At 44.7% G+C, this 21082-nt stretch overlaps 1 protein-coding gene across 4 annotated transcripts in view; it reads right to left on the reverse strand.

Annotated features, from left to right (window-relative positions):
- Nucleotides 1-5126: 5126 nt before the first annotated feature.
- Smad1 (SMAD family member 1) overlaps nucleotides 5127-21082 on the reverse strand; it is a 60937-nt gene continuing 44981 nt past the window's right edge. For 3 of the 4 annotated variants that reach the window (XM_029532424.1, XM_029532423.1, XM_029532422.1), the window contains 4 exons: nucleotides 20043-20159; nucleotides 16379-16600; nucleotides 10332-10588; nucleotides 6133-6526 (listed from right to left, as the gene is read on the reverse strand). In XM_029532424.1, the coding sequence (XP_029388284.1) occupies nucleotides 6383-6526; nucleotides 10332-10588; nucleotides 16379-16600; nucleotides 20043-20159 (740 nt within the window). In that variant the 3' untranslated portion in view covers nucleotides 6133-6382. Of the gene's footprint in view, nucleotides 6527-10331; nucleotides 10589-16378; nucleotides 16601-20042; nucleotides 20160-21082 lie in introns of all 4 variants that reach the window. The other variant, XM_021220050.1, reaches the window with a different exon arrangement.

Here is a 21082-nt window from a genome sequence, read left to right on the forward strand (position 1 = left end):
AAAAAAAAAAAAAAAAGAAAGGGTGAGAGCTTAAAGAGAGCGAGGAGGGGCCAAGCAGTTCCTTTTATAGTGGGTTGCGCTATCAGATAACTGTGAGGAGGAGCATAATTGGCTATAGTCAGGTAACTGTGTGGGTGGAGTCTAGCCAGAATGCCAGAAGCTTGGGACACTGTGTGACTTATAGTCACAGAATCATGAAACTGGGGGCTCTGTGGTGTCAGGCACCTGACTCTGGGAACGTGGCTCGCTTTTCCATCCCTTGTAGAGTTTTCTACTGGGTCACCAGAGAAAGCCTCATTCAACCAAAGTAGGCGGCCTATCACAGTCCCACATGTCACATGTTGGCTTTATGTACCACAGCTGCCTTGTCCCCATTGCTAAGTTAATTGTCAATGTCACAAAATCTTGAATTGCCTGGGAGATGGGCATATGAACATGCCTATAGGGGATTCTGTTGATGTCTTAGGGTTTCATTGTTGTGAAGAGGCACCATGACCAAGGCAACTCTTATAAAGGAAAACATTTAATCGGAGCTGGCTTACAGTTTCAGAGGTTCAGTTCATTATTGTCATGACAGGAAGCAAAGCAGCATGCAGGCAGACATGGTGCTGGAGGAGCTGATAGTTCTACATCTGGAGGGCAGGCAGCAGGAAGTGAATGCCACACTGAACATGGCTTGAGCATCTGAGACTTCAAAGCCCTCAGTGACACAGTTCCTTCTACAAAACTGTCCATACCTACTCTGGCAAGGCCACATCTCCTAATAGAGCCATTCCCTGTGACCCATGCATTCAAACATACAAGACTATGGGGACCATTCCTATTCAAACCATCACATTTGATTGTATTCATTGAGGTAGGAAGACATACCCACTGTGGGTGGCTTCATTCCCTGGCAGGACTCCTAGACTGGATAAGTGCACACACATTGCACACACCACTCTGTTCCTTACTGATGCTGTATTCAGCTGCTACAAGCTCCTGCCTTGTCTTCCTCACCTTGAAGGATTCTAAAGACTGCTTTCTCCCATTATTTTGTCAGTAATACTCCCAAAATTCATTGGTTAGCCACAGCTTATTCCTAAGAATAAGCCTATTCTGAGGCCACACCCTTCTCTGTCCTGTGTTGACCCTTCTTTAAAGCAAACCTTGCTTGTGGAAGCCTGCTCTGTTTCTTCTCCATTCCTTTCTGTATCCTTCACTAGAATTGCATCTTGCATGTGTGTTTGATCCTCAAGTGAGCTCATAAATCAAGGGGCTATAATCATAGGAGGAAAAAAAAATCCCATTCCTTAGTATAGTGTACCCAAGATTATTAATGGCGTGGCTCCTGTCTAACTGGCCTACACTTTGATGCTCCCAAATGCATGTGGACCTCCCATTAGCACTTTCTCTTGTCTGCCTTGTGTGCATGCATTCCCTCAGTAGTCTTTTGCAGGGGTAACCTCTATAGAGCACACAGACAGCTCAGAGGCATCGCCTATGCAGACTGGAGTGTCAGCTCAGAGGTCAAAACAAACAATCGGCGTTACTCACAGGTAACTCTGATCTGACCCTTCTAGGGTGACACCTAGAAGCGTTACAATTATCTAAATGTTTTCCAGCTTTCAAGGTTCAAACTTAAATGTCACTTCCTCTGTAGAACTCCTACCCATCTCTCTTCAACAGAGTCAACACAATTTCTCCTCCTTTTTCTACTTCCCCTCTTCCTCCTCCTCTTCCTCCTCCTCTTCCTCCTCCTCCTCTTCCTCTTCTTCTTCTTCTTCTTCTTCTTCTTCTTCTTCTTCTTCTTCTTCTTCTTCTTCTTCTTCTTCTTCTTCTCTTCTTTTCTCTCTCATTTTGTTGTAAGTTTATGTTTATACTGGAAACTTTGGACAAGATAGCTAGCTTCTGGGGTGGTTTATTTATGTTTTTTAAAATAATGAATTGTTCTGATCTTAAATATCACTGCGGTATGAACCTTTCCTAGGGAGACATGGCACGTAAGTCTCCTTACTTTAGATAGAGATGCAACACCAGACAGAAGCAATGCATCTATTCACATTTAATCTGGCAAGGTAGCCAGTTCATTGTGCTTATTTACAGGGACATGGTAAGAGACCACTTGGATGAGCACAGGTTACCAGAAAAATAACTACACCACCGAAGCTTCACCCCATTGTACATGGCTGCCTAGATGGGGGGGGTCTCTCTTCTTCACTTAGCCTTCCACGCTCTACACCCACACAAGCAGCAACCAGGACCACACCGCAGCTTGGGCAAATTTACCTACAGCTGGGAGGGAGGGGCAGGGATGGGCTAGAATCTCAGGAGAGGCTGAGAACTCTTCATTCCCCATGGGAACTTAACAGATCACACTTTGAGGTAGCCATGACTGCTCTGCTTAAGGTGGTAATGACTGCTATGCTCAGGGGTCAGCATTTCAGAACAGCCACTCGGTGGTCTATTGTGTCAAAGGCTTGGCTTGCAGAAATGTGCTGTCAGGAGATGGTGAAGTCTTTCTAAAGAGGTAGGGCTTGGATGTCTTCAGGCTTTCAAAGGGGCTAAGAGGGAGACACCAATCCCACATGACCCTTGTTGCTCAGCCAAAGGGTGAGCAGTTCGTTTCTGCCCCACGCTCCTGTGATGGCAGCGGCTCACCTCTGTCCCTTACAGAGGTTTGGAAGCAATGGACCTTCCTGGTCAAAGTCATGGACCACTGAGCCAAACACAAACTGCTTCTCTTTATACACCAGCTATCATCTTAACTGTTTATTTCAGCAAAAGATAGTAAGACAAGAGTTGGGGACTGAGCGGTATGTACATGGGGACCAGAGCACAGAGACGAAGGCATCCATAAACTAGCCTCCTCCCTTTAGACTGGAAGCGCCTCGGCGACCGGCTTTCTGTTTATTCTTTTAAAGGCAGGAGTCTTCCCCCAAACCCCAGTGGAATCCAAGCCTTTCCCAGGCGGGCTTAAGGAGATTTAGTAATTTACTGAGGAGTTAGTTCTGAGGGCTTCCTGCATGCTCATTCTCATGATGACCCAATGAGCTTAGCTTTCCTGTCTCCCTTTTACAGACAAGGGACCATGTGCAAGGAACTTAAGACATTTTCTGTCAAATGACTGAGGGGTGGTGGTGCAGGGTTCTCCACTTCTAATCATCCCAGCTACAGATTCTCAGCAAACAGTCCGCATCACCTTTGCCATCTTACTGAACTCCATTGGCTTTCTCATTATCGAGATAAACAGTTGCTTTGATTTTTCTCATTCCTTTTCACAAAATATTTCCCAAAGACTTACTCATTAATCTTCTATGGCCAATGAGAATGTTTTTCATTAAGATTTTACTAGAATTCCATCAAATTGCCCTTACACACACTGGGCATTTTTGTGCACCACAGGTGTACACACCCAGGGACAGATCGGATGCTCTTCCTGTTTTATCCAGCACACCTTCAAGGCACTAGCAGTGTAATACTCAACTCACCTAACATCCAACTCACTAACATGTCCAGCAGCCAACAAGGGAACTCACGGAAGGCAAAGGCAGCTATCCACCTGCTTTTGAGAACTCTTGCCCTGAACTCTCCTTTCAGACAATTTACAGTTATATGTCATAGTATAACTTAACAGTAAATTTTATCTGAACACTTTATTTTTAGACAACATCCAGTTATACACCACAGTATAATTTAACAGTAACTTTACTCATTCCCATTTGCCATTGTCATGGTTTGGTGATGCACACTTTTGCATGTGAGTGTGTACACATGCATGTGGAGCCAAAGGTTGACTCCATCCTTCTTCCACCTTATTCTTTGAGGCAGGGTCTCTCAATCAATTCTAGAGTTTGCAGATATGGCTACTCTCCACAGCCAATTTGCTCTGGGGAGTCCCATCTCTGTCTTCTCAGGCTGGAATTACAGGCAGGCTGCTTCATAGGCTGATGAAAGATACAGACGACAGAAGAGTCAAGAAAGGTGGTGCTTGTATTTTGACACTTACATTTCTAAGGTATTCTTAACTTTAGCTGAATGAGTTCCAGTCTAACTCTGTGATGATGAATGTAAATGGAGAGGTCTAGCAAAGATGGACAGAAAACTGTCACAGTCTAGGTCTCCTGGCCCAGATGGACAGGAAATTGTCACAGTATAGGTCTCCTGGCCCAGGCTTTCTCTGCTTGTTAGTGATGGTCTTGGGGGCATCAGTAAGAGAGAGAAATCTGGGCCTGGCCACTGTTTAGGATTGCATTTTGTAGTTTCAGGAGAATAAGACATTCTTTTCTATTAAAGTTGATTTCAAATGGCAGGAGGCAGTAGATTCTGAAAGTCTGGTGTTGTGAACCAAGTCCAGGAAAGAATATAAGGAGAAACAGTGGCATTTATGTGGCTAGAAAATTTGACCTCAAATTATTTTTTTTAAATAAATTTTTAAAAATTCCCTCGGTGGAGCTGAGCAGTGGTTGGCACATGCACTTGGGAGGCAGAGGCAGGCAGATCTCAGATCAGCCTGGTCTACACAGCGAGTTCCAGTACAGCCAGGGCTGAGAGGGAAGACCACCCCTATCCCAATAAAACTGTACCAAGGTCATCGTTTACTCTTGTGCAGCCTCAGTTTTCAGCCACCTCGTCTACATTCTCCCATGGCTACCCTACGTGTGCACCGTTAGCTCCCAAATCTCCTCTCCGGGTTAACTAAGGTATCCATCCATCAGTAACTGTGCTGCTGCGGTTCCTTACAGTAAAAAGTTTATATATCTGTGGGCTGGCAAGATGCCTCCGTGGGTAACGGTGTTTGCCTGCCAATCCTGGGGACCTCAGTTTAATCTCTGAAACCCACACCATGGGAGGACAGACCAACTGCACAGGCCACCCTCTGGGCTGCACAGGCACACACCACAGTACATGTCCCGCCTGCCCTCAAGAAGCTGGTTTTAAGTTTACACATTTAGTTTTTCTCTTAATTTTTCCAGTTTTATGCATCCTTATTCTTCCATTTCCAAACCACTCAGCTCTCTTAGCAGTTCAGGTCCGTGTCTTCATTTCAGTAATTTAGCTTTTGTGTCAGGCAGAGAGTACTCAAAAAAGCACCATATCTTACTGATCCAAAATTTTAACATGCAACGAAAAAAAAAAATGACACATTTTTAATCAAAGTAAGCAATAATGACAGGTTTTATTTAAAAATTTCCAGTAGAGAAAAACCCTGCTAGTGTTGGAATAAAAGTACTTGCTGTATAAGAGCAAAAGAGAATAAAAAAAATTAACAGAAGAAATGAAAACCAAATAGTACAAAAAAACAAATCAAAATTAAAAAAAAAAAAAAAAGCAAAAAAACCAAAACAACCTTTGAAATGGATTCCAATAGAGAGATCTTCTTTAAACCTGTGAATAATGAACAGAGTTACTAGGTTTGGCAAACAATTTATTTGGAAATCAAAGCCTACGTCTGTATTGTAAACTCCATAAAAACTGCTCATTCAATTCAAGCTTTTCATATACTGGGTATTGAAACACGAAGCCAGTTGATTTGCAAACAGAAGGAATTACTCATTTGCTCTCACAGTTATAGGAATTAACCAGCTGCTTAACTGTGTTGTGGAGCGGATGAGACAGAAGAAAAGAAGGAAAGTCAGATAGAACTCTACAAAACCTGAAACACAGCAAATTCAGACACCAGCTTGTCTGTTGAAGGCAGCAAGCTGAGCTTTACGGTACAGTCTACACTTGCAGCTGTCGTTTTCTCCCCAGCCCCACCCCTCAGATACTTTGTAGACCTACTAGCCATTTAGACTATTCATAACCTCCAAATATTCTGTATATACATATTTAGCAAAGAGCATATGCCTGACGTCATTCTGACAGTAATACGGTCAGCATACAGTTTCAGAAAGATTACTATGCATTTCATAACGATTAAACTGTACTTTAAAAACAAACAAAAAACCCATTCATTTCTAAACAAATAGTTTTAAAATATTAAGAAAACCCATGAGAAGATGATTCATCGTGGGCTCTGAGCCTGATGAAAGCCCACTTCAGAAAGACTATCAGCGCCAACCTTCTGCCAACACCCCACACAAAAGGATTGATTACGGTCATTTTTTTCTTTTTTCCTAATAGATAATTTGTCCCTGGCTTGGCCATCTCTTTTTTAACTATACACAAAAGTCCTGCTGAAAGTCAGCATTTTAGTTGATTTTACAACAGAATGTCACAATGTAAACTGAAAGGGTTCTTGCTATCCACCAAGGCTTGTCAGTTTCTCAATCCAATAGTTGGTCACAGAGGTCAAGTATTATCGTGGCTCCTTCGTCAGGTCTCCATCCTGTCTGACTTGTCCATCCTTCAAGTACATGCAAGGCTCGATAGTTTGCTAGACACAGAAGCCGCAGGTCCTTTAAGACACCGATGAAATAGGATTGTGGGGCGAACCCATCTGTGTAAGAACCTTATCCAGCCACTGGAGAGGGCCATGCAGATGTATCTCGATCCAGCAGGGGGTGCTAGTAACATCCTGCCGGTGGTATTCGGCTCCCCAACCCTAGGCAAAAGAAAGCACACTAGGAATCAGTTAACTCCTTAGTCTTAGTGATTCAGTAAAAAGGTCAGATGATCAGTTCGCAGAAGCCTGTTTGGACTCACGGTAACGTCTTACAAGAACAGCACTCCACAAATGCATACATATTTAGTCGGTAAATTTTAGGATACATATTGACTACTCAAGTCCATCCTAGGACGCCCAGATTATCCATTTTGTCAGGAATGATGGGTGGCACACATCTTTAATCCCAGCAGGATGTCAGCCAGCCCTTGTTTTCAAGGAACTCACTGTCTAAAGAGACAGACCTGCATATAACTGTAGCTGCTGAATGTTCAAACCCAGGGACACCATGCATACACACAACACAGGTGGAGTGCACGCCCCCAACTTTGTCTTAAAAGTTCTCGGTCAGATGTATTTCTTAAAATTGCTAGAAAGAGGTATGTACCAGAGCCCAGGCAGCCATAACTCTGCAAACAAGGGTCAATCAGAAATTTGTGCTCTTGTTATTCACACCAACACCATCTTACTTTTTTTAATTTTTAAGATAGGGTCTCATTGAGTAACCCATGTTAGCTTCAAACTCAGTGTAGCCCAGACTGACTTTTAAGTCATTTGCAATCCTCCTGCCTCAGCCTCTCACTAGTGCTAGGATTATAGGACATCCTTTCACTCCTGGCTTTCATGGTGACGTCTATGGAATATTAGAGTCCTAATTGGTCATTCTGACGCCAGGTAGCAAGCCACCTTCTTGACCAGATGAATGATGGAGCCTGCCACTTCAAGACAATGACTAGGTATTGGGAAGAATTTTGGGGTGTCTAACTTTGGGCTGTATAACTGTTCTCCCTCCAGTTTCACTTGAGACTGAAAGATCAAGAGATCTGTGTGAGCCGGGTGGTGGTGGCGCACGCCTTTAATCCCAGCACTTGGGAGGCAGAGGCAGGTGAATTTCTGAGTTCAAGGCCAGGCTGGTCTACAAAGTGAGTTGTAAGTTCCAGGACAGTCAGGGCTATATAGAGAAACCCTGTCTTGAAAAACCAAAAGAGAGAGAGAGAGAGAGAGAGAGAGAGAGAGAGAGAGAGATCTGTGTGGTTGACAGGTAGAAGACTTTAATCTGCCAGAATGGGGCAGAAACAGAATATTAGTCTGTCTGACATCACCTCTACTGTATTTATTCAGGGTAAGGGGAGAATGTAGCGATAGCTCTAACAGGGCTCAGTGGTGGAATGTAGTGCTTAGCATGTGAGAGACCCTGGGTTTTATTCCCTCTGCCACAAAGATGGACAGAGGTGAACCAGGCATGGTGGCCCACACTTGTAATTCCAGCATATGGGAGGTTGAGGCCTGAGGACTGGCACAAGTTTGTAGTCAGCTGGGACAGAATAGTGAGTTTCAGGCCGGCTGAGTTACAGAGTAAAACCCTGTCTGAAAAAAAAATATGGGCTAAGGAGATGGTTCCGTCTGCAGAGTGCTTGCCATGGAATTGCAAGGACCTGCGCCCCCAGCACGCATTTCAAGCAGAAAACACTGCCAGAGGTGAGATTCTTGGACAAAGGCGCTTACTTCCTACATAAGCCTAGCAACCCGTGCTCAGTCCCCATGAGTCGCTTGCTGTTGCATGACTCTGAGTGTGGATTTATCTACGAATGCCTATCTGAGGCATCTAGGTCTCCGATACGAGCAATTATGAACTGTGGGATGTGGCTGATGAGACAGGATTCTGACCCTCTGTAAGAGTCTCTCTAGCCCACTGTCAGCTTTTTAGTAGGTAAGATCTGTCCATTCCGAACTCCCAGCCACATGCACGCTATCTTGCACAGATGCCATTCTTGTAAGTATTACATTCTTTTAGGTTCCGTTCCTAATAAAGCCACAGGAAGCCACATGCATCCTGAAGGTAGAGGCTTTAGATGTGTTTTTTCCCCTCTTTGTATTTTCTTTTTAGAATAATGATAAAGTATTTGCAGAAAGAAAAAAGTCAATAAATTTTGAATCTGCAGCTTTGGGTTGAAGAGATGTCTTAACCGTTAAGAGAGGACCTGAGTTTGGTTCCAGGCACCCACGAATGCTCACAACTGTCTATAACTCACTCCTGCTCCAAGAGATCTGACACCCTCCTCTGACCTCCAGCAGCACACACACATTGTGCTCACACATACATGCACTGGTAAAAGTAAAAACCAAACCAAACCAAACCAAACCAAAAAACTTTAAATACCTTAGTGCAAATTATTTTTAAATGTACAAAAGTAACATTTAACTGTTGGTTGTGTAGTCAATAGGAGACAAATGCCAAGGAGACAGCTTACTGGAGCCAAAACTACTTCAAGAATTCAATAATCACAGTTCACCAAGGGACTTTAGGCATAATTACCAAAGCCCCAGTGACAGCCAGTCCCATTTTACAGACCATGAGGAGGAGATCTGAGAACAACCCCTGTGCCTCAACCACCCCTGCTCTCAAGAGTCCTCTCTCCCAAACAAAATCCACTTTGGCAAGAAGCTGGAAAATCACCTGAGCCAAAATGCTAAGTCAAAACTTAAGTGGCACTTGTGAGCAGTGAACAAGAACAGGCTCCCTGGCTACACTTGCACACAATGCACAGGTCAGTTTCTTTAAGGGGCACTAGTGTTTAATATTAAGAAGGTGCCACATTCGGCTAAGGAGGGGCATGGGTGTCTTTGATCTGGGCAAGGAGAGCAAAGCAAGGCTCTGGAATCACCCAGGGATGAACAATCCACTAAACAGGCCCTGCAACAAGTTACGGAGCTTCTGGAGGCTGCACAGGAAAGGTGGTGCCTCTTCCAAGTCTGTAGTTAGCACTCTTCCTCACGCTGAGGTGGGATAAAGACTTATCTTTCAGACTCCAGAGACGTTTCATTGGCATAAAAAACAAAAAACAAACTTTGATTCTCAATGGCAGAAGTGGACAGAGATATCTGTTAAAAGCAATGACTCGATCTTCTCCTTCCTCTGATATTACAGAATTCTTTTGGAGCTGAGGGCCAGAGCCTTGCTAACTTTTCAATTATACATAAAACACATGATTTGCTAGAAATATGTAAAAACAAAACAAAGAAACCTGACCAACTGAAAATAATTTTCAGTGTAAATAAGTTTCTCCCTAATTTTGTTACATTTATTTACTCCCTCCCAGCCCTGTGTTTGTGCGTGTGGAGGTCAGGGAACAGCCGAGGGAGCTGGCTCTCTGTCTCTACCACGTGGTCCCAGGAATCAAGCTGCCTGCCATGAGCACCTAAAGGATCACAGGCCCTAAAAGATCATAACTGTCTACAGGACTACAGTCACTAGGCACCGGTCTCCTGTGCATGCCGTGCTACTAGCCACTCCAGAGGCAGAGCTGACGAATCAGGACTTCCAACTCCTCCTCAGCATCAGCCCAGCTACCTGGGCGACATTAGATCCTCTCTCAAAAGTACAGAAGATTGGCCAGAGCCAGCAAGATGGCTCAGGTGAGTCAAGGTACCCACCACCAAGCCTGGGGATCCGTTCTAGCCTTGGGATCCACACGGTGGGAGGGAAAGAGTACATTGCTATGTTCCAGAGGTAACTTCTTGGACAGTGACCCTCTTGTTAGAGATTTGAGAAAAACAAAATCAAAAACAAAATCTCTGCAGTAAGCCTGCTGATAGGTATATACACCAAAAAAGGCACAGATTTATATATTGTGAGAAGGCATGTGTGTGTGTGTGTTGTGTATGTGTATATGTGTATGTGGGAAGTATGTGTGTGTGTGTTGGGGGGGCATTCAGCCTGAATGAGACAGTGGGCACTGCTCACCTTCACAAAGCTCATTCGAATAGTGCACATCTTGGTGAGTTCATACACTGTCTCGAACCCGTGGTTCACAGACTGTGCCAGTAGCTGAGCAAACTCTTGGTTGTTGAAGATTTTCAAGCTGCACCCGCTGGGGATCTTGCAGACGGTGGTGGGATGAAAGCCGTGGTGGTAGTTGCAGTTCCGGCTCTGCACGAAGATGCTGCTGTCACTGAGGCATTCCGCATACACCTCTCCTCCGACGTAATAAAGGTGGACTCCTGCGGGGAGACGGTCCTGTCAGTTAGTTGTTATCTGGCTGAAAGGTGCCCGGGCAGAGTTAGGCTGGGCTACTCTGACAAAACACTTAGGTAACTAACGATGGTACCCTTGTGTCAGCCAGTCTGTTCAGGAAACAACAAAGTGTCTCAACAACAATAAAGTATGACACTTTCATTTCAGTAAGTATTTAATGTCCCTGGCTAGGGCTGAAAGTCTATCTGTGCTCTAAAAATAGAATGCAGTAAAACCTAGAGTTTACTGGGGCATCCTGTGCCTTTAAACTCTCCTGCATTTATGCCAGGGCTAAATTGTTCAGAAAACTTCAGAGACGGAAGGGATGATCAATAAACATGGAGGAACAAAACCCAGGGTAGAAAATTGGGGGTGGGGGTGGGGGTGGGGGAGAGGCTGTGAGAAATAAAAACTCACCAAAATAATACTGCAAATAATGCCTGAAAATGTCTCCCAGCTTAGACTGCCAGGAGTCAAGACAATACCCCATGTTCAAGGTGGGGAGGAGCGGGCCAAGGCCTGGATCCTCTCCTGGTAAAGGTGGGAGAGCCAGTCCTGCAGAGCTGTTCTCCCAATGCCTCATGACCCTTCCCACGGGAAATAATTAAACCGGGGAGGAGGAGGAGGAGGAAGAGGAGGAGGAGGAGGAGGAGGAGGAGGAGGAGGAGGAAAGCCCTCAAAGCCTCCCAAGAGGACCAAGCACCCAGCAAAGAGGCCTGGGGTGTGGCTGCAAACCGTTCCAGCCTGTGGCACAGTGCTACGGCGACTGTCTGAGGATACACCACGTGGCCTTTCTACAGAGACAGAGGGCTAGAAAGCTATTTTAAAGAAAAAAAACCTGTTTTCCTGATAATAAAGATAATGACTTTTCATCTTAGAAAATTAAGACAGTATATGAGAATATAAAGATGTGGAAAATATTAACAATGTTTTGGTGACAGAAAAATCTGCTTGTTAGCATGCATACGCTGCTGGTAAAACCAGTCACTTCAGTCACTTGCTCAGGCAAACATTTTTTTTTTTTTGGAATCAATTTTTTATTAGATATTTTCTTTAATTACATTTCAAATGTTATCCCTTTTCCTGGTCTCCCTCCGAAAACTCCCCTTCCCCTATCCCCTCCCCCCTGCTCACCAACCCACCCGCTCCCGCTTCCTGGCCCTGGCATTCCCTCACACCGGGGCATAGAACCTTCACAAGACCAAGGACCTCTCCTCCCACTGATGACCGACTAGGCCATCCTCTGCTACATATGCAGCTAGAGCCACGAGTCCCATCATGTGCGCTCTTTGGTTGATAGTTTAGTCCCTGGGAGCTCTGGGGGTACTGGTTAGTTCATATTGTTGTTCCTCCTATGGAGCTGTAAACCCCTTTAGCTCCTTGGGTCCTTTCTCTAGCTCCTTCATTGGGGACCCTGCACTGAACAAACTTTTAAACCTCTGCCCGACTGTCCTGTTATCCAAGCACTCTCCCTCAGTGCACTGTTGACAACAGTTTTCTATTATTGCAGTCATGACAAATGTCGCTGGACCAATTGTTATGAGTATCTATAAGAGATTCCTGGAAGTTAAATGGCTGGATGGAAGGCCCTGGAATCGCATGGCCAAAGGACTTTCCAGAATGCTTGTGTCGATTTACACAACAGCACTGTGCGGATGCTTTGTTCATCTGACCCGCATCAGTGAGCAAGATGCTCGCAGATGGAAAATAATACAATTGTTATAACTTGCACATAGGGCTGGCCATGCGCTCACAGCTTAGTGGCCATCTGTGTGTCTCCTGTGAACTCCCCGTCTTTACTGCTCACCTGTCTGTCCTGCTGTGGTTGTAGGGTTTTTGTTTTTATTTATTTATTTTTTTATGAGTTGTATATTTAGGGCCAGAAAGAAATGACTTATCTTGTATTTTTCTGTTACCCCTTTGTCCTTCAATTTTATTCATTTTATATATGAGTGTGTGTGTGTGTGTGTGTGTGTGTACAGACAGACAGACAGACAGAGAGATGATAGATAAGTGATATATGTTTTAACCTAGAGAAGTTTAGTTGAATTTTTATGATTTTTCTTGAGGTAAATGACCCTTCAGATCGAATGTGTTTTCACAGAGCCTTTTGAATTGTTTGCCTTGTCATGGACACCCAGTAACTCATTCCCACGCGTGGTGTGAAGGGCAGGACCAGTAGCGAATGCCACTGACCCGATGCCAACACCTAACATCAGCTCTCATGTGCAATACAGCATGAGTTTAGTTTACTTTGCTGTTTTCTCTACAGCAAATATGTCTGATTTAATTGCAGTATTTACTAGCCCTAAAGTCAGAATTTTTTCTTTACTTGTCCGTCCATTATAATTTTTAACTATTCTTATTAACCCTTCCAAGTAATCTTGGCATCACATTTTAAGTCACAAAATAATTGCTATCTGCTTGAAATTGTTTTACAATATTCAGCCATCCCTTTAAGGACCAAAGGTTGCCTGTATATGCAATTTTTTCTCTGTCTATCTTAGTATAGCCCTGGAAGGAAGTGTCAGTAGTGGTGAGCTTTGGGAGTTTAAAGGCTTAGACCACTTCTAGTTCATGTTCTCTGTTTTGTGCTTGCGGTTCAAGACGTGAGCTGCCTGCTTCTGCTCTAACCACCATGCTTGTGCCGCCACGCTGGCCTTCCTGCAGTGCTGGACTCGACTCTCTGGAACCGTAAGCCCACATAAACTCTGTTCTCTCGTTGCCTTGGTTATGGTTTCATCATAGCAACATAAAAGTAGTAACACACCAGGTCAGGGGAGGTGGCAGTACAAGCTTCTAGGTAAACAGAGTGACAGGGAGGGACATGAAGGTCACCCCCGAGCTGTCCAGAGGGAGGGGAACAACTCATGTCCATTTCTAGTGGGACATGTCCCAAGAAGACTGCATTAATCATGCCATCTGCAGCGATGTCTGAAACGATGTCTGAAACGATGACCCCAGCTTCTTCCACCATCTGGAACTCTACACTGAGTCCGCTCCGCTGGCATCTGGGGTGACTCCCTTCCTTCCCTCCTCATCTATTTTTTTGAAGGGGTGGTTATGCCAGGGTTTCCTTTCTATAGCTCTAGATATCCTGGACTCACTTTGTAGACCAGGCTGCCCTCAAACGCAGAGATCCGCCTGCCTCTGCCTCCACCTCCTGAGTAATGGGATTAAAGGCGTGCGCCACCACACCCAGCCCCTTGTAATGTCCTAAAGAGGAAATTCTACAATGTGGGTTTTTCCTACTTTGGGGCCAAAGTCCCCATAAAATTTAGTGAAACAAACACTCCTCTATTCTGAACGTATGGATCGGTGTACATTCTGAATGGACCCTGTGTTTACGGGCACAGGAGAGCACCCATATGAGCTGTGAGCCTATGTTCACCTAAGCTGCCATTTCCATTTCCCCTCCTTTGATCACATTAAGATGTCTACCTAGTCCCATCTGTTTGGTTTCCTCTAAGAATAATCTGAGAGCATTTTCTTAAATGTCTCTTATCCCTTATTAAAATACCCTCCTCTTTTATTTGATCTATTTCTATAGATGTTGTTTATCTTCTTTCTTTCTTTCTTTCTTTCTTTCTTTCTTTCTTTCTTTCTTTCTTTCTTTCTTTCTCTCTCTCTCTCTCTCTCTCTCTCTCTCTCTCTCTCNCTTTCTTTCTTTCTTTCTTTCTTTCTTTCTTTCTTTCTCTCTCTCTCTCTCTCTCTCTCTCTCTCTCTCTCTCTCTCTCTCTCTTTCTTTCTTTCTTTCTTGACAGGGTCCCACTGTCTCCTGGCTGGCCTGGAGCTCTACCTGCCTCTAATTCCCTAGCACATGGTCCTTGTCTGCCCCTCACTGGTGATGTCCCGATGGGGGATCAATCAATGAATTTACTGGCTATGCAGATTTATCCACTATATAATTTATTTTTACTCTGTCTTGCAACTAAAATAGCTTTTAGAGAAATACTTTAAAACATGCAAACGCTCTGTCATAAAACGTCTCTACATATTTGGCATATATTGACGGCTGTTTTATAACATTCACTTCCTAGTTTGACCTGCATAGATGATGTATGCTTGTGTGAAGCACGGGCTAGCATGGTGGTGGGGTCAGAGGGCAAAGCGCAGGAGCTGGGATTCTCCCACAGTGCAGTCCTGGGGACTAAGCTAAGGTCCTTCAGGCTAGGCAGCCAGGCCCCTCACCCATCTACCGAACTGCCTCACCAGCCCCACACCAATGACTCTTACGTGGTCCTTACACAATGGTTGCAAAATGATGACTTCTGTATTCTAGCACTCACTGTTCATTTAGCGATTGGACTTCCCAATTAAGTCATTTCTCTACTAAATGATTCCTATGGCTGTATCAACTAGAATTTGCTTATTGGACAGAATCTCACTGTGTAGACTTGGCTTGGGATTCCTGATTTTCTGCTTCACACCTCCTAAGTGCTGGTATTACAGGAGTTAGGCTCACCACCACACCCAGCAGTATCGTAAGATCCACTACTGTAGTTAATTATAGTTGCTCTTCATTATCTGTGGATCTGGAATCCAGTTTCAACTACGCACAGATCAAAAATGATGTTTTCAGATAGCACCAACACTAACATGTGCAGGCTGTGTCTTCGCACGACTCACTCAGCAGTGCCATTGTTTACATGCCATGAAGTCTGCAGTGGGCGTGGCTCTCAGAAGGACACTTGAAAGGTGAAGTGTGGTAAGTTACTGGTACACTGTTTTTTGGGTGGGAGCTGAGCCTCCACGGGCATCTCGTTCTCTCGGGTCTCAGAACACACCCACCATGGAGACCAAAGGACGGGTAGATCCTGGTTACTGAACTGTCCAAAGCTGCGAGGTGGGAGTTGGATACCAAGCGGCGCCGTGGCTTTCTGAATCCTTCCTGCAAGTTCTCTCACAGGAGATCCTCCGGGCTCGCCTCGTCCCAGCTTCGGGGGCAGCCACTGTCCCCCTCAGTGGGGTAGATATTAGCAGCAATGATCTGAACCCTGGGCATGTGCTTGTCAATACTTTGTATCTTTGCTTCTTTGCCCTTTTGGTACACACGGTAGAAAAACTACCTGCATGTTCAGAGGGTCACATACAGACAGGCTCACATATAGACATGCACAACAGCATATAAACACATGCCGTGTCATTAAGTTAGGATTGTATACCGACACTTCCAAGGGATGCCACACCCCTTTATGACTGCATGCTCCTTACTTTGCAGGGAAAGCTGAGCTGAGCGCCTACCCACACATTTAGCCATTTGCTTAATCATATAATAAATGCATGTAAACGTTACAGAACTGTTTTAACCTACCACTAATAAATAATTAAGTCTATTAAGAAAGACAGGTGGGATGGCGACGTGGCTCAATGGGGAGAGTGCTTGCCACCAAGCTGATGACTTGAGTTTGATTTCTGATGGCCACAGGATGGAAGGAGAGAATGGACTCCCTGACTGTCCTCTGATCAAGACCCTCGTGCACACATGCACACATATGTAATAAATGTAAAAATTCTTTCTAAGATATTTTTATAACAAAAACATTAGAGCACTGCCCTCAGTAGCAAGCCACAGTATGCACTAATTCCTAACAACATTATCGGAGTTGGAAAACCACTAAGATCATCAATTAGCACGATCTTCAATAGTATGAAATGGAAAACATCTTCAAATAGCAGTATCTGAACAGTCACTGGCATTTGCCACAGGAATGACTGAGCCACTTCTAGAGGAATAAGAGACAAACGTTTGCAAGCAGAGAAAAGGGAGGGCTCACCTTTCCCAATATGTCGCCTGGTGTTTTCAATAGTGGAATTCCGGTTAACGTTGGAGAGCAAGCCAAGGCAGAAGCGGTTCTTATTGTTGGACGGATCTGTGAAACCGTCCACCAACACGCTGGTGGACGAGGCGTGGAACGCTTCACCCACACGGTTGTTGAGCTCATAGTACACAATAGAGCACCAGTGTTTTGGTTCCTCGTAAGCAACTGCTTGAACATCTGTAAGAAGGGAAGAAAAGGTTGTGTTGCTCAAGGTTTGTGCCTGGAGCATCCCCAAACTGAAACCACACTGTAAACCTGGCTGGGCACCACACAGAGAAGACATGCAAGGGCGACTACAATGATCACAGGTATCATTTTTGAGAGCTGAAGTACTTCTTATTAAAGGTGGCATTCTCCTTTAATTGGGGAACAATCTTCTCCAATGGTTAGCAGAAAACCAAAATACCAGCTAAGCAAGCCCAGCAGCCGCGTCTGCTGAATACTAACGACCTATTACTTGCTCATTAACATACAGGAATAATAGGAATCACTCTTGTTGGCACACTACCTACGAGAAATACAAGTGACCAATGAAAAACCAAGTGGCTCAGGAACAAGAGGGGCCTGGAGATGTGCCAACCGGGCTGGTGTGGGAAGGAGCTGCTTTTGGGAAAGCCTTGGTAAGCCTCTGGTTTCTCAAAGCACCAAACCCAACTTCTATCTATTCTGGAGAAGCTGCCTGGCTCCACAAGAGCCAGTGATAGCCACGGCTGCAGTTCTGCTGAGATTCTAGCTCAGGAGGAAATCTTGCCAGCTGGCCACTCTCCCTCAGTGAATCATATCTCTCTCATCCAGCCTCCATGCTAACTTCCGTATATTTGCTTTAAGTCACGCCGAGCAGGTGTGTTCTGTCTCTCGCTTCCCAGAATGGGCCAACAATGGAAACTACCCGGCTTCACCGACAGGATGCAGCTTGTTAAGTCCGATCTCTGAAGCCTGACGAATCTCCAAACAGAAAACACTTCTAAATGCTTTCAACCGAAAGGTTGGGAGATGAATCCTTTCCGCAGCAAACCTCCTTTAATCTGTCTTTGAGACCCCAGGCATACAAACCACAATATTGCCAATGTCGTTACTGATCTCAACCTCATGGGGCCTCATGACAAAGGGGGAAGAAATGCAAAGAAAATTCAGCAGGCATGGTAGAGAGAGAGAGAGAGAGAGAGAGAGAGAGAGAGAGAGAGAGAGAGAGAGAGAGAAAGGGCTTCCATGTTCTTCCTCAGATACATTTTATACTTAAGTGGCTTAGCTGAAAATAAACGATTTCGCTTGTTTTCTAAACAGTTCCCCCCTGTCACTCCACTGTTCCTCAAGCAAAGCTTTAGTGATTCACAAGCGCCAAACCTCAAAGGCGGCTGTGGCCACAGTCGCACAGCCTTTTATCAGCTCTCAGCGCTGTTCGAAATGCTATTCATCTAGTTTAGACTCGGACACATTTTTTTTCCTATAAAAGGCCAGAAAGATTTTGTGGGGCATATGGTCTTTATCACAACTGTTCCATTATGCCTTTGTATCACACGAAAACAGCCACTGATAACATGTAACAAATGGGCACAGCTGTGTCCTAATAAAGCTTTATTTATAAAAACAGACAGTGGGCTGATCTGTCTGTGAGCTGTAGTTTGCTGACCCTTGCTCTGGGAAAACCACCACAGGTGACAACAGAAAAAAAGCCAACAGGTTTTTTTCCTTTGACTATACTAGGCGATTTTAAATTGGCTCTAACAGGGAACATTTTAAAAGCTGTTTAAAAAGAAAAAAGAAAAAATCTTAAAAGTATGGCCTCTATTTGGGGTATTAGAGCTAATCTCATCAGAACAGAAACTGGGTCCACACAGGGCATCTTGCTCCCCAAATAAAAATTCCAAACAAAAGTGGGTCAGATAGAGGCTCCTCTCTCACACACTTTGCTTGTTGACTCCCAACATCTAACGATGACCAAGACCCATAAAACACAGAGCACCTATAAAGGAAACTTCAAAACAGAACCACTGATTCATGTATGTTCCAATTCGCTTAACTGTACAGTTAAGGGTTTTATTGAGGGTTTTATTTTGGAGCCAACGTTTGGGTCACTGCAAAGTTGCAGAGACTTCCCATACATCCTCATCACAGAGATCTGCCATCAGATTGGCATACTCAGTATAATTCAGGAGCCTACATGGACACGTCATCGTCCCGAATCTAGAGTTGGTGTCAGGGCTTGTTCTCGGTTAGTTTGTGGATCTGGACACATATGAACAGGGCACGCCGATGTCCTCACACTACTGTATGGACAGCATTAATAGATAAGTCCTGAAAAAGCACCAGCAACGCTGACTCAGACCGAGTCACCTCTCGTGGGGTTAGGAACAAAATAAGACATAGTCAGCAGCCACGTGGCTTTTACTTTCAACTTGCTTCACCCCTGGGGTCGTGTGCCTGGTGTCTGGGGCAGGGTTCAGGGATGCTAGCATCTGCTTTCTCCGCTCCCACTCAACATGTCACTGTGGTCCTGAGAAGTGGGTAGGGCCATCCACCAACTCATTACTGGGCTGAAATGGAGCAGGTGGTGAAGACCAGGCCCCTCCCCAAGGAGGTAAGGTGAATTTCAGTTCAATTGTAAATTCATTGAGGGGAGAGGAATAAATTCTCATCCTGTAAATTCTTCTGGTAACAAAATTAGGCATGAGTACAGAAAGGGAAAATGCACCATTGTTTCAGTGATGGATAAGAGCTATAAAATAGACGAGGTGCCAGCACACGCATTGTGTATGTGTGTGTGTGTGTGTGTGTGTGTGTCTACTATAACACAAAGACAACAGTTTGGAAACCCAGCTGTACGGATTTTAGTGGGATCACCCACGGGAAGTCTGCTTTGAAGTCCTGTAGATGGCCTGTTCCCCTTGGCCCTTAAAAAGACAATTCTTGCAGCACCGATCCCAAGTTATTAAGACCTGAACACACAGCCATCTAAATAAAGGACTATGTTATGTAACACAGGCCTCACCATTTTCCTGCTAGCTCTTCATGCCCAAGAGCTCTCCAATAACCTCATATGTATACAGCAGGTACATGAAACAGCTATACAAACCACATATTTATTGAAACTAAATCATAGATAAATCTATTTTTAAATAGTTCTTTGTTTACATTATGTAACCATTTACAAAAGGTAAAAGCAAATTAGCATGCTAATGAGATAGATACACTTGTTCATTTTTAGCATAAACAATAAATGTCGGCTGACTATTCAGCACTGATGGATGTACAGCATGCTTGGTTATCTTCAGTTTGCCGACAGCTTGGTTTTCTAATCACCAACGCTGAGGCTTAGCCTCACTTAACTTTCTAGTACACAGTGGCAGGATGCTTAAGGCCATTTCATAAGCTATTGAAAATACATTCAATTCTGAGATCTCTTATGAGATTGTGACCAAGTTTAAGCAAAGGGCTGGGTTCTAGAGAATTCTTTCCCTTAGGTTAAAAACAACAACAACAACAATAACAACAACAACAACAACAACAACAACTGTTTTTTGTATGTTTCGCAAACAGCTACTTTTGGAAGGTCTGTATGACTGAAAGTAACCCTTGGACCTGCAGACAATAAACTCTAAGAGTCAGCAACCGACTTTACCTCCTCTGCTGATTTCAGCGGGCAGTGGAGGCGCCATCATGTTCGTGTCCATGGGCTGAGAGCCGTCCTGGGCCATGGGGTCTTCAGGAGGCAGGTAAGCAGGTGGGGGTGTGTCAGCTACAAAGTTTTAAAGAAAAAAAAAATACATGTGTCAGGTATATATTCTCTTCTGTGTTGAGAGTCTTTGTGTATGCAGATGCATGTGTGTGCACATATATGTAAGAGGTCAGAAGCTAACTTTGGATTTAACTATTGTGGGGGGGGAGAACATGGGGGGATCAGAGCATAGCTTGGGGAGTTAGGTCTCTCCAACATGTAGGTTCCAGGGATTAAACTCAGGTTTTCACAATAGCAGCAAGTGTCTTACGCACTGAGCCATCTAAGCAGCTTCTCACCTTTTGGGGGGATGGGGTGGGGGAAGGACTCTCTGTGGCCTGAAACTCTACAGGCAGGCTAGGCTGCTCAACCAGTGAGCCCCAGGGATCTGCTTGTCCCTGCTTCCCCGAGTATTAAGCACTCAAGCTGAGTCAGCCCCTTTAACGAGTGGGCTTATGTGGCGGTGTATGCCTGCAATCCTGGCAGGTGGGAAGCAGAGGCAGGATGAAGAAGCCAAGGCTAGCCTCGGCTACATCAGACCCTGCCACACCCACCACCCCTTACCCCTCTGCAAAGGATGAGATGATAAAGACATTGGACTTAAGGTAAAGTTTCAGAAAACGATCATAACCTCAAACTTTGTTTCCAGTGACATTTTAGTGAAAAGAAAAACAAACCGTAAGTGGGCTCCCGGAGCCCCCATGCCTCTCCAGGATCATGCCCCTCTAAACCCACTGAGAAGCACATGTGTGCACACTCTCATGTGAGAAGCACATGTGTGCACACTGTCATGCAGCAGACTAGTTTGGTTTCATTGCTGTAACCAAACTGCCTGACAGGACTGAGTAAGGGAAAACTTTTCCCCAGGCCTCTGACATTAAACCTACGGGCAGGGATTTACCGTCGGGGTTGTTACTGCCTACTAATTGAGACTTTGGTTTCCC

Source organism: Mus pahari, chromosome 20 (genome assembly GCF_900095145.1).
Source record: "Mus pahari chromosome 20, PAHARI_EIJ_v1.1, whole genome shotgun sequence".
In the NCBI taxonomy this organism is placed as follows: Eukaryota; Metazoa; Chordata; class Mammalia; order Rodentia; family Muridae; genus Mus; species Mus pahari.